Source organism: Triplophysa dalaica, chromosome 19, assembly GCF_015846415.1.
Source record: "Triplophysa dalaica isolate WHDGS20190420 chromosome 19, ASM1584641v1, whole genome shotgun sequence".
Classification (NCBI taxonomy): Eukaryota; Metazoa; Chordata; class Actinopteri; order Cypriniformes; family Nemacheilidae; genus Triplophysa; species Triplophysa dalaica.
This window is the reverse complement of record NC_079560.1, coordinates 14,829,948-14,845,631: the sequence shown is the minus strand read 5'-3', so window position 1 is coordinate 14,845,631 and position 15,684 is coordinate 14,829,948. Positions and strand designations below refer to the sequence as shown.

The 15,684-nt window shown below is 42.1% G+C and overlaps 1 protein-coding gene across 2 annotated transcripts in view; it reads right to left on the bottom strand.

Moving 5' to 3' along the window:
• Positions 1–307: 307 nt before the first annotated feature.
• Positions 308–15,684, bottom strand: part of LOC130407587 (short transient receptor potential channel 5-like) — a 37,086-nt gene continuing 21,709 nt past the window's right edge. The window contains exons 6-11 of one of the 2 annotated variants that reach the window (XM_056730626.1): positions 10,418–10,740; positions 8,745–8,940; positions 6,979–7,188; positions 4,933–4,974; positions 2,129–2,218; positions 308–1,113 (exon numbers count right to left, since the gene is read on the bottom strand). In XM_056730626.1, the coding sequence (XP_056586604.1) occupies positions 340–1,113; positions 2,129–2,218; positions 4,933–4,974; positions 6,979–7,188; positions 8,745–8,940; positions 10,418–10,740 (1,635 nt within the window). In that variant the 3' untranslated portion in view covers positions 308–339. The remainder of the gene's footprint in view (positions 1,114–2,128; positions 2,219–4,932; positions 4,975–6,978; positions 7,189–8,744; positions 8,941–10,417; positions 10,741–15,684) is intronic. The other variant, XM_056730627.1, reaches the window with a different exon arrangement.

Below are 15,684 nucleotides of genomic sequence, written 5' to 3'. Positions count from 1 at the left end.
GTTTGACATGCAGACACAACGGGTATGTCAGTTGTAGGTTGAGTTGCCCAAAAAGTGTAAACCAAAGATTTCCATCAACCAACCCAACGGCTTGAGATAAGTGCGGGAATATCTGTTTGTCCAAACAATGGATTTGTGTTCAGGAATGTTTGGTGCTGCTAAAAGTGCATATTACACAATTCACATTTAAATGTAAGTTGCCAGTTGCTTGGATTCTATACAAAATGTAAAATCACAAAAGACGGCTTTTTGAGTAAACATTTGTTGAGTGTCACAGGCCATATTGTTTCCTAGAACTCTGCAGTCATGAATCTGCCGACAGTACTTGCCGTTGCACCTCTACAGCTGGGTTGTAACAGACTCCTCTTGGTCCCAGCTTGAGGAACCCAAACTGTCACAGGGTCCCATCCAGCCCCGGCACATGTCAGTGCTGGAAGCGGGCAGACTGGAAGCACAGTGCAGGGGGGTTGGCGAGTTAGTCCCGAGGAGAAGACGGTCCTTGCCGTTAACCTGTCGAGAAGTGGACAGGTTCTGTTCGGTCTCTGTTGATCTCAGTCCCAGCACGTGCAGATGCAGTTCGCTCCTTGTTAACTCGGACAGCATCGGGGGGCCGTGCCAGTCCGCTTGCGGTACCCTGTCAGAGATGCTGTACGCAGACTGCTGCGGCATGTGTCCGTTCATACGCGTCATCAACGTTCCCAAACGTCGCAGTGAGCTTTTCTTGGAACGTGAACACCGATGCAGGAGGTTGCTGGTGTGGACGAACGAAGGCGGAATGTCCTTTCCCAAACCGTTGCTTTCAGGTCTGGCCTTAGCTCTCCACTCCAAGCCTGACATGGACTTGAAGAGTGAAGATACGCTGAACTGAGACTCTTTGCTTCTTCTGTGAGATTGGGTGAAGGAGGTTGATGCTTTGGATCGACAGGACCTTCCCCAATTTTCGCATCTGTTATCTGCATCTTTACTGGCGTCCTCTTCTTTGTGTTCATCTGTCTCGGCTGGTTCATCTTGAGTGGCCTCACTGCTGGAGGAGTAAGTGCGGTGATTAGGTTTACGGTTGCCCAGCAGGTCAAGAACCTCATAACGGAAGCTGGAGATGTCCTGCTTCAGTTCCTGAATGTGCCACGGAGGAGAGGAGGATTCAGTTAATGGAGAATAATCCACAATGTAATTACAGGAAAATGAGGTTTGAGAATTGGCTAATGATGATTATAATAAGTGCACTAAAAAAAGGCCCTTGAACGTGACATTTATACTTGAGCTAGTTCATCCAAAAAGAAAAATTGAAAACCTGGGTGTGACTTTCTATTGTGGAACACAAAAGAAGATATTTTGAGAAGCATCTCAGTGGTTTTGTGTCCATACAATGGAAGTCAATGGGGCTCAAAGTTGTTTGGTTACCAACATTCTTCAAAATATCTTTTGTGTTCTGCAGAAGACAGAAAGTCATACTGGTTTGGAATGACATGAGCGTGAGTAAATGATGAAAGATTTTTTGGGGTAAGCTGTCTCTGAGTTCTGAAATGAGACAGTTGGGTGGAAATCTTTTTTCAAAGTTCCACAGATTTGTTGCAACAATTTCATTATAATTCAAATAGATTTGGAAAAATAGACAATTTCTGCAGCGCTTTCACAATTTGAATTGCTCTAAAGCACCTTTACATCAAATCCATAATGTATTAATACAGAAAGTAGCGACAGATAAACAAAATGATGAAATAAAGATTATCATCGCATGAAACTATTTCAACATTTTTGTCTGAAAGTTTGACCATAAGAGAGTGTGAATCAAACGTTTTTTAAGATGTAGATTAGTGATCCTAAACTGCAAAGTACACGTACATCTTACTGCACATGAAATAATTCCAATATGATGGATTGATGTTCACAAATGGCCCATAAAGAATTTGTTATCCAGATTTCTTCAGACAGTCATCAAAAGAGAAACAAACATGTTCATCTCAAATGTTTTACATGCACTACATGCGTTTTTACATACATTTTAGATATTGTCCATACATTGCATGGTGCATATCAATCAACTTAAATGTTTGTGTTCATTTCGCATACATTAAGTATCTGTGCATGCCATCACCCTGAATCAAGTGCTGATGAAAAAATCTCACACCTTAAAGTTCTCTTCTGTCAGACCTTCATCTGTTTTGGCGCTGCGGATCATGGCTGCAACATATCTCTTTACCAAGTTTCTGATTACCTCCTAAAAACAGCCACAAACAGGATAAACGTCACATACTGTAGACATCCTGCTGATATCCTATGATCTTGAACAACCCTAAATGTACAATGTATGATTTTTCTGGAGGATCTATTGATAGAAATGCAATAACTATGTCGTCAGAGGTTTATAAAGACCTTACATAGTGTAATGATTTTATTTTCTTAGAATGAGGTATTTCTATCTACATACATCCCCTTTGATGGAATTCGCCATGTTGTTTCTACGGTGGCCCTAAACAGACAAACTGCTCTACAGAACGCGTTTCGTAAATCGCTGTTTCTGCAACTGGGCAATTCCCAGTTGTCAACTTTACCATGAAAATATTTAGTTTTTACCAACGCTTTTTACTATGGTAACAGCACAGATTTTAACATTTGGTGGTTCAAATACCCATGTGAGATCTTTCTTCAAATTTGTAAAGCATTTTGTTATTTTTAGTGCATGATTTTTCCTAGTCAGGTAAGTGCCATTTTCAGGATTGTCACATCCATAGCGTTACATATTCCTCATAAATGGAGACATGAAAATTATTATGAAGTAACTATTCAATGTTCTATAATGAGGCATCCCTTCTCCATTCATTGGGTATTATTGCTTCAGGATTGTGCATTTTATTTCACAGAAATCCTACAAAGTTTGTCGTTCCCAAAAGACTCGTCCTTTTTTTGTCACATCCATAACGCATGTTTATTTTCCTTCTTTTAAATAGAAAATTTGATAGACTGACATTTTTAGATGTTAAGACTCCATCAACAATGGTTCAGTAAAATATAAACAGATGGTTCACTATATTCATAACAAATGCATTCTCTGAGCATTTTTATGTCACGTCCATAAAACAAAATGTCAAGTCCATAACGTTGGAATTGCCCAACTACAACTCTCCAAAATAAAAAATAAATCAACTTGAATTAATTTAATCATCAGAGTCTGTAATACATATAAAACGGGCAAAAAAAAGCATGGAACATGGAAAATGCAGTACAAGACATGTTGCGGAAATTACATTTTTGCTAATTTTGCAGCTAACTGGCAGCTAGCAAGGTCTACTAGATTAGTTTTGACTCTTAGCATCTTAATAGACATGAGTTAAACAGTAATATACATTTATTTTTAAAATATAGTTCAGTTTTGATTCTTAGCATCTTAATAAACATGAGTTAAACAGTAATATACATTTATTTTTAAAATATAGTTCAAAGTATAGAATTACTAAGCTGTATGGTAAGGTCACAACATAAATAGACACAGATAAGATGATTTACCTTATATTTTGGGTATCTTGTGAGTGAAGGTGTGAGGTGGCCTAATCTGTCAGCAATGTGCTCATCTGGTCATATTTGTTTCTATAGAAACTAGACTTGTTTGTCTTTGATAAAATGTCATAATAGAAGAGTTTTTTACCGTTGTTGTAAGGACTCAAATCTGTGGGACAGGCACATTTACTCGAAAAAATCATTGAAATGATCAGTTAATGATACAAAGAGTGTAAGATGCAGTAAAATAACGTTGGAACAATTATGTTTGAAATAAAGTCAAACTGTAATTCAATTAACTTATTTTCAGTATGAAAATAAGCGTCATTTATCAAATTTCGACATAAATAAAAAAAATGTCTGCTGGGAATTAGATGTAACTGTAGTTGCAGAAACACGCATATATGTTATCACCTTCGGCAAAAGAGGAAAACGTGACGACATCTTAGTCCAGCCACCATAGTGCTTCAAAAGGCCGGTGGGAGGGGTGGAGTGAGCCGTTTGTTGCAATTCACAACTTCGCCACTAAATGCCGCTAAATTGTATACAGTGGATCCTTAAATAAGATTCACAAAGACTTTCTGTATCCCCAAAGGAGCTGCTGATATATTCATAGATTGGGTTGAATAAGGTGGCTTCGAATTCAACTGGCAAGGGCATATTTTGCAATTCCGCTTTAATAATGAGTGAAAAATTCAGTTTTGGGCATATTCATGACATATGTATCAGCTTGAGGTGAAAATCTGTACGCGCATTCATTAACATTCATTTGCATATCCAATAATGGACGAGACTGTGGTAGCATTCAAACATCAGGATTTGCCACCAATGCTGTTTCCAATAACATACAACCTTGTGCTCGCAAAAATCATTGCGTTTGTCGTGGCTGCGAAATCCCTCTTTTTTTACGGAGCATGACAGCTGTGTTCTTTGATAATGTGTGTTCATTAAAGCATGGCGACTTGCAGCAGAAGAAGTTCACAGGAGTCTGACTAGCTCTGTATTAATACATTAGAACACCGCAGGGATCCTGCGGTTATACAAACCATGTGCCCGGACGAGTTGTGACACAATTAGAACGAACGCTGAATATACTCCGATAATCCAACGTGTGGTTTCACGCATATCGGGAAACATTTTCAGTGCGATCGTGTATATGGCTTCGGTTAATTTGAACATCCCATCTACATAATTGTAGTCTGCTTATAAGCACCCTGAACAATCACATTCTGAGAGATTTGCAATGCTCTGGTAACTCATTAATATGCATGGCAGCTATAGGAGGATGGTTGTCTTCTCATTTGAATAAACTGGCGTTTGTTAACGATAACACGAGGATCTAAAGATGATCCATAATCTGAACTGTGCAGCACGCTGAGATCGACATGCATGAGCGTTGACTGACATAATTTGACGGGTACAAACAAATTACATCACCTGGTAGTGCTGGTTCTGAATGAGTTTATCTGCATGCCTTTCCTGAAACAAAGAGGAATATTATGTCATGAAACGATTCCTTTCAATATCTAATGGTTTTTGGTATTGAAAATTGGTATTGATGTTAAAACCTTAAAGGAGTATATGCATATAGCCAGACCCATAAAACCAGAATACCCAAATGTGCTTTTTGAACATTTAAGGGCATTGCTGTGGAACTGGGGCTATCATTGCTTGACAGTAGAGATGCACCGATATATCGGCCAATAATCGGTATCGGTCGATTAAAGCAATTTTTCACTATTAGTTTAAAAACAGCCGATGATCAGGGTAGATATATACTGTCAATCAAAAGAGGACAGGAATTTCCTACGAATTTGTGCTCTATGTTTAGATAATGTTAAGAAACATCACCAGTTTGATGTTCAAAAGTTATACTCATTACATGAATAATTTACATTCAGAAAGCTACGAAATATTAATTAAATCTTCAGAATAGGTAGTGGTATATCAGCAGATACCACTCTGAATAATAGATATTGGTGGATAAATTCAGTATCGGTGCATCTCTATTTGACGGTTTTCATTCTTCTGGTAAAAACTTCAGATATTAATTAACTTGACAACCTGATTAAAACTGTATCATAAATTGTGTTTCTTATCTAAAATTGTGCTACACTTTTTTCCAGTTTGCTCAGGCTACTGTGCAATCGTTGGCAAGTATCTTAAAACACTCGGCACTAGGCCCTCCTCCAGAAAATCATGAGTGATTGATGATTGGCTCTTTTTACTGGATCACTGCACTTTTCTCCATTCATAGAAACAGAACTAACAGCATCTTGTTAATATTATCTTGATATCATCTTTGGTTAAAGGAGTAGTTCACCTTCAACATAAAAATTCTGTCATCACTTACACACCCTCTTGTCATTTTAAACCTGTATGACTTTCTTTCTTCCCCAGAACACAAAAGAAGATATTTTGAAAAATGTTGGTAACAGAACAGCACAGCCCTTCATTCACTTCTATTGTGACCAATCCAAGTGGGTTGATTATGAGAAAATGTTCATTTTGATGGTGAACTACTCTTTTAAAGGTACAAGATAGCATACCTGAAAGAGTCATACTTGTTCTTTTGAAATAATAATGTTATATGCTGTATATTGTAGCTTTAGCATTTAAAGGGATAGTGCATCATTTATGCATCTTCACATCATTCAAAACCTGTATATTGTGGAACACAAAAGAAGATATTTTGAGAAATGTTTTTTTTGTTCATACAATGGAAGTCAGTGGCCCGATGATGTTTGGTTACCGATATTCATCAAAATATAATCTTTTTTGTTCAGCAGTAGAAAGAAAGTCATACAGGTTTGAAATAACATGAAGTAAATAATAAAAACACATTTTGGGGAGAACTATCACTTTAATATGAAGTGCTACAGCCCTGTGAGTAACAATAGCCAACAACTGAACGACAGGATGCATTTCACACATTTTTAAAGACCACTAGTGCAAAGCAACAATGCATCCCTCATTAGTCCCGCCTATTAAAAGCAGCTCACACATTGGCTGTGAAAATGAAAATAAATGATGGCAGGCTTACCTAATGCTTTTTGAAGCCCAAAACTGTTGATTTTGTGTATTGTGTGTGGGTGAGTTTTACGGAAACAGTAGAGCCACAACACAGAGGACAGAAGTTCAACTGATGGAAGGATGTCATGGGAATTGGTATGGATGCAGAAAGGTTGCCTAGCAACCACCATCAGCCTATGCTAGGGTAACCAATAGACAAGCTCTTGCAGTTTAAACCCAAATATTTTTAACCACTTCAGATCCTTAGATCCATTTAATAGGCATATCTAAGAACTCTGAATGTTTATTTTCATCCATGAGCTTGACCTCTAAAACTAAGTATAAGCACTTTTTTGTTGTTTTGTTTGATTTTTGGCAAGGTTTGTATCAGATGTGTCAGTGTAAGCTACAAAACACCACCCACGCTGCTTACAGTATGAAAGTGCTCGGCTCATTCACTCAATATCATACCGTAAACTCTCTGAAGTTCTCACGTTTGCACCCATCCTCGTGTCTGGACTCTCCGTGTCCACACAGTCGTGAGTGCAGCCACACAAACAGGTACCACACGGACTTTGGGCTGGGTATGATGTTGAAGGGTGGGGGTAACGTTCCTCCTTCATCGAAGTAGCTCATCCACAGCTTGGTGCGAGCAAACTTCCACTCGATGTCTGCGTGATCCTACAGCAGAACAACAGAAGGCCGGTTGGAGAGAAGACAGCGTGTTGTATGGCCAAATGGGACAGTGTCCCAGACTCAGGCTTTGCGTGCTGTGAAACTCAGCTTTGAATTGCACAGCGCGTGCTTTACTCAGAATTGTGTTTACTATGATAACAGTACTCATGTTGGACACATGCAGAGGTGGAAAAGACTCTGAGTGTATCTTATGTAAGCTTTTATTTTATTATAATTTAAAGGTCCAGTGAGTATTTTTTGGGAGGATCTATTGGCAAAAAAATGTCATATAATATACACAAATATGTCTTCAGAGGTATATAAAGAGCTTTTTTATTATCTTAGAATGAGTTAAGAGCTGTTAAGAAACAATAACAAGCACAAGGTTCGAGTCCTTTCAGTAAGGGTCCTTCGCTAGCCTAATTATTCCTTCTATAACCAAAAGCAAACTAATCAATGCTATGTTCTTCTATTCATTGTATTAAAATAGAATTCATAAAACGCGCTTATTCAAGCAAAGACCACGACGTGTTCTTATAAACAGAAGATTAATCAAAACGTTGAATATATTCACAACAACTGGCCCGTACTCCACATACTCTGTTGTAGGTTAAAGTTCTGAAAAGTTCGACTGGGCAGCTGAGTCAACTGAGTCTTGATAACAGACGCCAATCAAACATTATCTAATTATATTAAAATCAATTAAGTAATAATATGTTAAGAAATAAAAATATATGTAAAGTATAAGCGGGACTAATTATCATTGATGGGAGAGACAATTTGCCCGTCAGGTCTGTTTAGTTACGTTGCCAGTCGTTCATCCCAACCTTACCCCACAACTTTATTATTAAACATTCGTTAGCCACGTTATGATCTCATATGTGATGGGGGAAAAATAGCCATGAGTCAGATTCGACCATTGCAACGATATGAAGTAGTGAACATAGGCTTTACTCGCTACGCCTCAAGAGAAGCTATTTGTCTAGCATCAAAACTGATGGGCAGAGTCAGTATATATATAGCCTCTGCTTACAAGACGGGCTATTTTTTTATCAGTGTAAATAGACAATCCGTAAAAGATATAAGGAACTCCTTGGAGATGCTTTGCTGGGGCTAAGCAGTTTTCTGACGTTGCTAGAGCCCCAGCAAGCCCCCCCCAGCGCCGCCACTGACAGTAGCTATAAATGGACAAACTGCTTTACAAGAGCGTGTTTGTAAATATGTTGACTCCTTCAGCTAAGAACCAAACATTTTTTTCTTCGAGAGCTGCTGTAGTGCTTTGAAAGGGTGGGATGGAGTGAGCCGTTGGTTGCAATACGCAACCTCACCACTAGATGTTGCTAAAATCTCAAAATTGCTCCTTTAAAATTACTATATCTCGAAATACAAATGACGTATTATGTAATTAAGTCATAGTAGGCCTAATAAAGTTTGTTATAAGTTGTTTATGAATACATTTTCAAAACAAATAACGGTAAATTCAGCCAATATTTCTTACTCCATGAAAACAATCAGCATTTGTAAATTTCAATTGATTTGCGTTTGTGTTGGTTGTCACTCACAGCGATGAGCTGATAGGAGTTGTTCATCATGGCGATGAGCATGTTCAGCAGCACCACCAGTGAGATGACGTTATAGGTGCCGAACATTGTGGCACCTACAAACTCTGTGAACTCATGCCGAGCCTTCACATTGGTAACGTACAGATTCAACAACCCAAACACAGACCAGAAGAGAGACTGAAGGGTCTCAAACAGCCTGATAGAGAGAGAAAAGGATGAATAAGGCAAAGCAGAAACACAAGTACACAGTAAAATTAGAAAATAATTCTGCTGTGAATAATAGAAATACGATTTAAAAACTGAATGTTAGTATTATATAACAGGTTTGCAGAATAAATAAAGTCTGACAGGTTTATAATCACACAAGGATGAGTAAATTATTTTTTATTTCCCCTTTTATTACTGCCGAAGTTTAGAAAAGAGGGAGATTCAATTTGTAATGTTGGTGTTTTTTACATGTGGTTTAACACCTCTACATGAATAAGAATGAGACAAGTTAAAGCTTAACATGTCGGTATGGATGAAAATTGTGCAGAAATTATGCAAATTTAAAGTAATTTTGTATAGTAATTGAGGAACTGAATATAATTTTGTACTTTTACAAATGTATTTGCCACAAAGAAAGACACTGAAATTAAATATTCAAATCTAAAAGAGGTTAAAATGGAAGAAAGGTCAACAGTTGTAGCATCCAAAAGCAATTGTTCTTACAAATACTGTATGGAAATTCTGTCAAAAGGTTTGGCAACAGCCGTAAAGACAGACTTTTATTTTAAAGAAGGATGTCACACATGAAATACACCATGAAACAATTGCTTAGAAATGGCAAAAACGGAAGTCAGTTCTGAGTAAAGCATTCTTTCCTGACAGATGCTAGGGGTTTGATATGTTATGTTAATATATGAAGTTCGTCCAAATACATCCACTCTCTAAATACCAGACACATCAGAATATACCCCCACTTCCTTGAATACTAAACCATGTGTACAATGTGTTCATAAATGTGTTTTTGTTAGAACAAATCCACAAGTCGTGCTTATTATAGTTTGGATTTTAGTTTTATTAAGCTTTTATTAATATTTTAAAATTAGCTTTTATATTTAGATTTTAAGTTTTAATGCTCATTTAGTTAAATGTTGATCAGTTAGGTTAGGTTAGATTGAGGCAGTGGACGCCGACTAAACTCCACCCTATCACAATGTGGGTTATATCAGCCGTTTGAGTATGTCTTCAGGAGAATCTCCAAATTTTGATTATGACATTTACGTTGATACTGAGGGAAAAAAAAGGCTTCTGCTACACAACCATCAACAGATGCTGTCACAAGATCAGATGACTTGTTTTATGTTGTCACATCTTTTAAAGCTCATAAGCATTTGCACTATTCATTTAGACCTCTGTGGGAGGTGAGCATTAAGCTGTGTGTGGCATCTCTGCCACATCGATTTCATTGATCAAATGAACTGCATGAGCTTTATAATGTGTGCATCACAGTCCATTTGATTTCAGTTATCAAGAAAGCTGAGCAACCTCGCAACTGCTGAAATGAGCCATGTGAACTGTTAAAGGGATGTCTATTTCTATGTATCATTACATGACGTATCAAATGCTAAATAGTTATTTTCAATACAAATGTATTGTTTCACTTCAGAAGATGTCTGAACATGACTCACGTGGAGAAGGCGTTGTTCTGCCTCTGACAGCGGATCCCTTTACAGTTGTTGGGCTCGTCGGCCGCTTGCGTTTCGTAATAAAAGTAAAGCTGGTTGAGGCCGTTGGCGAAGGCCAGCAGCACCAGGCAGTAGATGAAGAGGAACTTAAGGATATCCAGCAGCATCCGGCCGAGAGAGATCTGCAGAGGACCCAGATGAGAGTTGGCGGTGAAGAGCGAGATGAGACGCAGAGAGCTGAAGATGTTGGCGATGGCGAAGAGAGCCTCGGCGATGAGGGTCGGGTGCCACATCTCCCAATCCACACGAGGACGAGAACTGTTGTACTGATGGAGAGAGAAGAGACGTGATTTATCATTGAGCTGGTGAAAAGAGTGTTCATTCTTTTATCGATTCAACTTTATTTCAATTGTTGAAGGATTTAGGAGTGTTAGCTAACATGAATTTGTTTTTTGCACCATATTTTTATTCAGTGTTGCCAGGTTGTCAATTGCAAATTGTCATACATAATAATTTTTATTTGACTCCCGGTGTGGAGATAAGGATTTTCGATGGACTATTTTAAATGAAAATCGAAGGCTATTTTTTATAAAAAAGCTATTGTATGGCTTCAAATGAATATAAAGTAAAAAGTTACTTTTTTGTAAATTTTGGTGCACAGGTGAAAAATTATTAAAACAGTATACTTGTTTAGAACGACATGAGGATGAGTAAATTATGACATAAAAATATACAACATTCTGTCCTTTTAAACCATTTTACTGTTTTATTTTATAGAATTTTCAAGTATTTTTGAAATTTGGTAAAAGAAAACTGACTTTATTATATATATATTATATATACATTTTTGTATTTCCACACAGGATAGTACCACCGCGTGGCAACTGCTGGAGGTTGGCATGATGGCAGGTTGCACAATTTCACCACTGGCTTTCACAATGGCAATGGAAAAATAATCTGAGCATCGCGTTGGGTGGTTGGAGGATAGCGTTCGAAAAACGGGTTGCGCCTACATCCAATCAGAGCATACATGGATGACATGACAACCATTACAACAACCAGAGCATCTACAAGCGGCTGCTGGATAAGCTCTAGGAGAACAAATATTTGGGCACAAATGGAGGTCAAACCAAGCAAATCCTGCAGCATATCTATTGTCAAGGGCAGATTTACCAATGACTGATTCTGTATAAAGGATGAGCCCATACCAGCGGTCACAGACAAGCCCATCAAAAGCATTTGATGGTGGTACACCGCAGAACTTAAAGACGCCGAACAGGTGGAACAACTCAGGCAATAGACTGCCAGTGGACTCAAGAAAATCATTAATACAGCTCTTCCTGGGAAGCTGAAACTCTGGTGCTTCCAATTTGGCTTTTTGCCACCCCTGATGTGGCCAATTTGGAGAGAGTGATGAGTACAAAAGTGAGGAAATGGCTTGGGCTTCAAGATGCCTCAGCAACATGGGGATGTACGGTAATGGAGCTCTCTCTCTTCCGATTTCAAGCCTTGTGGAGGAATATGAATGTTTTAAAACAAGGTAAGAGATGACGCTCAAAGAATCCTGTGATTCCTATATAAGAGATGCTGCTCCAACAGTAGCGACAGGAAGGAAATGGAACCCAACGACAATGCTAGGAGATGCAAAGACAGCCCTCAGACATAAGGACATCGTGGGACAAGTTCAACACAGACTTGGAACCAACCTGGGGCTGGACATGGTTCTGTGATCCAGCCCCAGTAGGACAGTCCTCATAGTTTTGTTTACTGTACATCGGGGAGAGGCCATTAATAAAGCATTTGAAAGAAAGTATCTCCGGTAGCGGTATGCCAACTTGTCAGCGGAGGCTGAAGATCGGGGATGGACAGCGAAAGTCTTCCCGGTGGACGTGGGCTGCTGGGGCTTTGTTTCCAATTCCACTACAAGGCTGCTTAAGAAAGTGGGGATCAGAGTACAGGCCCAACGGACGATAGTCAAAGAACTTGCCACTGTCGCCAAAAGAGAAACAGCCACTGGACGTGGTTGAAATTGAAGGAGGAAATAATAGACCACATAATAAAATGGTGTTGTGTGTTGCATTGTTATGCCATACGGGGTCGGGGGCACGGAGCATGTATTAAAGGGCTATAACAGCGTTAGCCAATGGGTTGGCGCGTATGGTTGCGTTGATCTTGGTAATGTGTTTTAATGGTATGACATACGGGGGGGGGGGGGGGGGGCACTGAGCGTGCTGAGCAGGGAGTCAGACTCGTGACCAAAAGGTTGCCGGTTCGAATCTCGGGGCCGGTGAGTAACGATTGTGGTGCCTTTGAGTTGCAGTGATAGCTGCCCACTGCTTCTGCCAGATGACCTTGTAGCAATGTCACACACACCCAGGTCTGATCAACCTGCGGTGGTCCTCCCTAGGCTGAGGGTGTCTTGTGATAAAGGGCCAAAACACCCAATGAGGCTGTGTCACGGGAAGAAACACACGGATTCAATTGCAGGTAAAATAGTTTATTAGAGGCAGGTGGACAGGTAGTCTATAGAATCCAAGGCAGAGTCTCTGGCTGCGAGGCCAACTGGGAAACCCAGCATACGGCAGCGCCAGTGATTTGAATAGAGCCAAAGATCGTAGTCCTCCGCGCTGGCTACGAGGCCAACTGGGAAATCCAGCATACGGCAACGCCAGCGACTAGAGTGAAGAGTGTCCCCGCTCGACTGCTTTACAGACGGTAAAGGGACGAGCTACCATAAGATGCTTGATCCGACTGTGTGCAAAAGTTCTTCCACAGGATGTAGATCCTAAGGTGCCGGTCCCAGGAGGAGAAAGAAACAGTCCAGTGGACGGTAGAGAAGCGACCACGGCAGAGAGTCCACGTAGCAGGTAGGTGAACCGGGAATGACTGGAAGGAGTGAATAATCCACAGGGTAACTGAAGAACAACACACAGGAATTCCACGAGACACGACTTAACAAGACAAAACTAGATAAACAAATAAGGACTCAACTTGACTGGGAAAGCTAGGCTAGGCTAGGCTTGCTAACAAGTAGCGTGCGTGACCAACTAGAGTTGACGAGAGCACAATGAGAGTGAGAAGTGGTGAAGATTAAGTAAGGGTGAAATTAACTGGACACCAGGTGTAGGCACTGAGGGTAACGAGGGAGTGATGAGTGCAGCTGCTAGACATCAACACACGTAACCGAACACAGCACAGAGACAACACAAGCACGTGCTCACCAGGGTACTGACATTACCCCCCCCCCACGACCGCCCCCAGGCGGCCTGGGAGGGGCTCACCTCGTCTCCGATGAAGCTCCACAATCAACGACCGATCCAGAATGTCCCGAGACGGCACCCAGCTTCTCTCCTCTGCGCCATAGCCCTCCCAGTCCACGAGGTATTGAAACCCTCTGCCCCGCCGCCGTACGTCGAGAAGTTTCCGAACCGAGTAGGATGGCACCCCATCGACAAGACGGGGCGGAGGGGGGGGTGGTTGGCTGCAAGCGGGATTGAGGGGAGAGGAAATCACAGACTTAATCCGGGAGACATGAAACACCGGGTGAACCCGACCGAGAGAGGGGGGAAGTCTGAGCCTGACTGCCACCGGATTAACCACCTTGGTGATTCGGAAAGGCCCCAAGAACCTGGGTGCCAGCTTACGAGAAGGCGCCCGGAGAGGCAGGTCCTTAGTAGAGAGCCAAACCCGTTGACCACACACATAAGTGGGAGGTGAAGACCGGTGACGATCGGCTGCTGCCTTGGTACGTCTAGAGGTTCGGACCAGAGCCTTTCTGGCCTTGCCCCAGGTGCGCCGGCAGCGCTGAACGAAAGCCAGAGCCGACGGTACCGCAGCGTCGGGTTCCTGTGATGGGAAAAGAGGAGGGTTATAACCAATAGAGCATTCGAAGGGAGACAAACCTGAAGCAGCCGACGGAAGGGAATTGTGGGCATATTCTACCCACGAGAGCTGTTGGCTCCAGGAACTCGGATTGGAGGATGTCAGACAGCGGAGCATTCTTCCGAGATCCTGGTTGGCCCGCTCACACTGTCCGTTGGTCTGGGGGTGGAATCCGGAAGACAGACTCGCTGAGGCCCCGATCTGCTTGCAAAATTCCTTCCAAAAGCGGGAGGTAAACTGCGGCCCCCTATCAGAGACCAAGTCGACTGGTAACCCATGGAGCCGGAAGACGTGGTCAATGAGCAGTTGTGCAGTCTCCCGTGAGGAGGGGAGTTTGGGTAGAGGAACAAAATGGACCGCTTTGGAGAAACGGTCCACCACTGTGAGAACCACAGTGTTACCGCCAGAGGAGGGGAGCCCAGTAACAAAATCCAGGGCAATATGAGACCAGGGGCGGGAGGGGATAAGGAGGGGGTGGAGCAGACCACTGACAGGACGATTACTGGTCTTAGATTGAGCACACGTCGGGCAGGCCAACACGAACTGTCTGACATCCTTGGACCATGATGGCCACCAGAAGCGCTGACGAATCGAAGCCAACGTTCCCCGAGTTCCTGGATGGCAAACCAGTCTGGAAGAGTGTCCCCACTGAAGGACCTCAGAACGCAGCGCAGCCGGCACGAACAGTTTACCCGCCGGACACTTGGTAGGAACTTGCACCCCTCGGGCGGCCTCTCCCACCCGCTGCTCGATCCCCCAAGAGACAGCCCCCACCAACACTCCCGTAGGAAGGATGGTGTCGGTCGACAGACTGTCCCTCGGGACAGCGAACAAGCGGGAAAGAGCATCGGGTTTGACGTTCTTGGACCCAGGCCGGAACGAGAGGGTGAAGTCGAAACGACCAAAAAAAAGTGCCCAGCGGGCCTGACGAGCGCTTAATCTCCTGGCCGAACGGATGTACTCCAGGTTCTTGTGGTCCGTCCAGACCAGGAAGGGCTGCGCTGCTCCCTCCAACCAGTGGCGCCACTCCTCCAGTGCTAACTTGACCGCCAGCAGCTCCCTGTTGCCGATGTCGTAGTTACACTCTGCCGGGCTGAGTCGATGGGAGAGGAAAGCGCAAGGATGAACCTTCCCATCCTGGGCGGAACGCTGTGACAGGACTGCGCCTACCCCGACATCAGAGGCGTCGACCTCGACAATGAACTGACAGGCAGGATCTGGAATAGACAAGACAGGAGCAGAGATAAAGCGGGACTTTAATTTATCAAAGGCTACCTGAGCCTGCTGATTCCACCTGAACGGAGTCTTAGTAGAGGTCAGCGCCGTAAGGGATGCAGCAATCTGACCAAAATTTCTGATGAAACGCCGGTAGAAGTTGGCGAATCCTA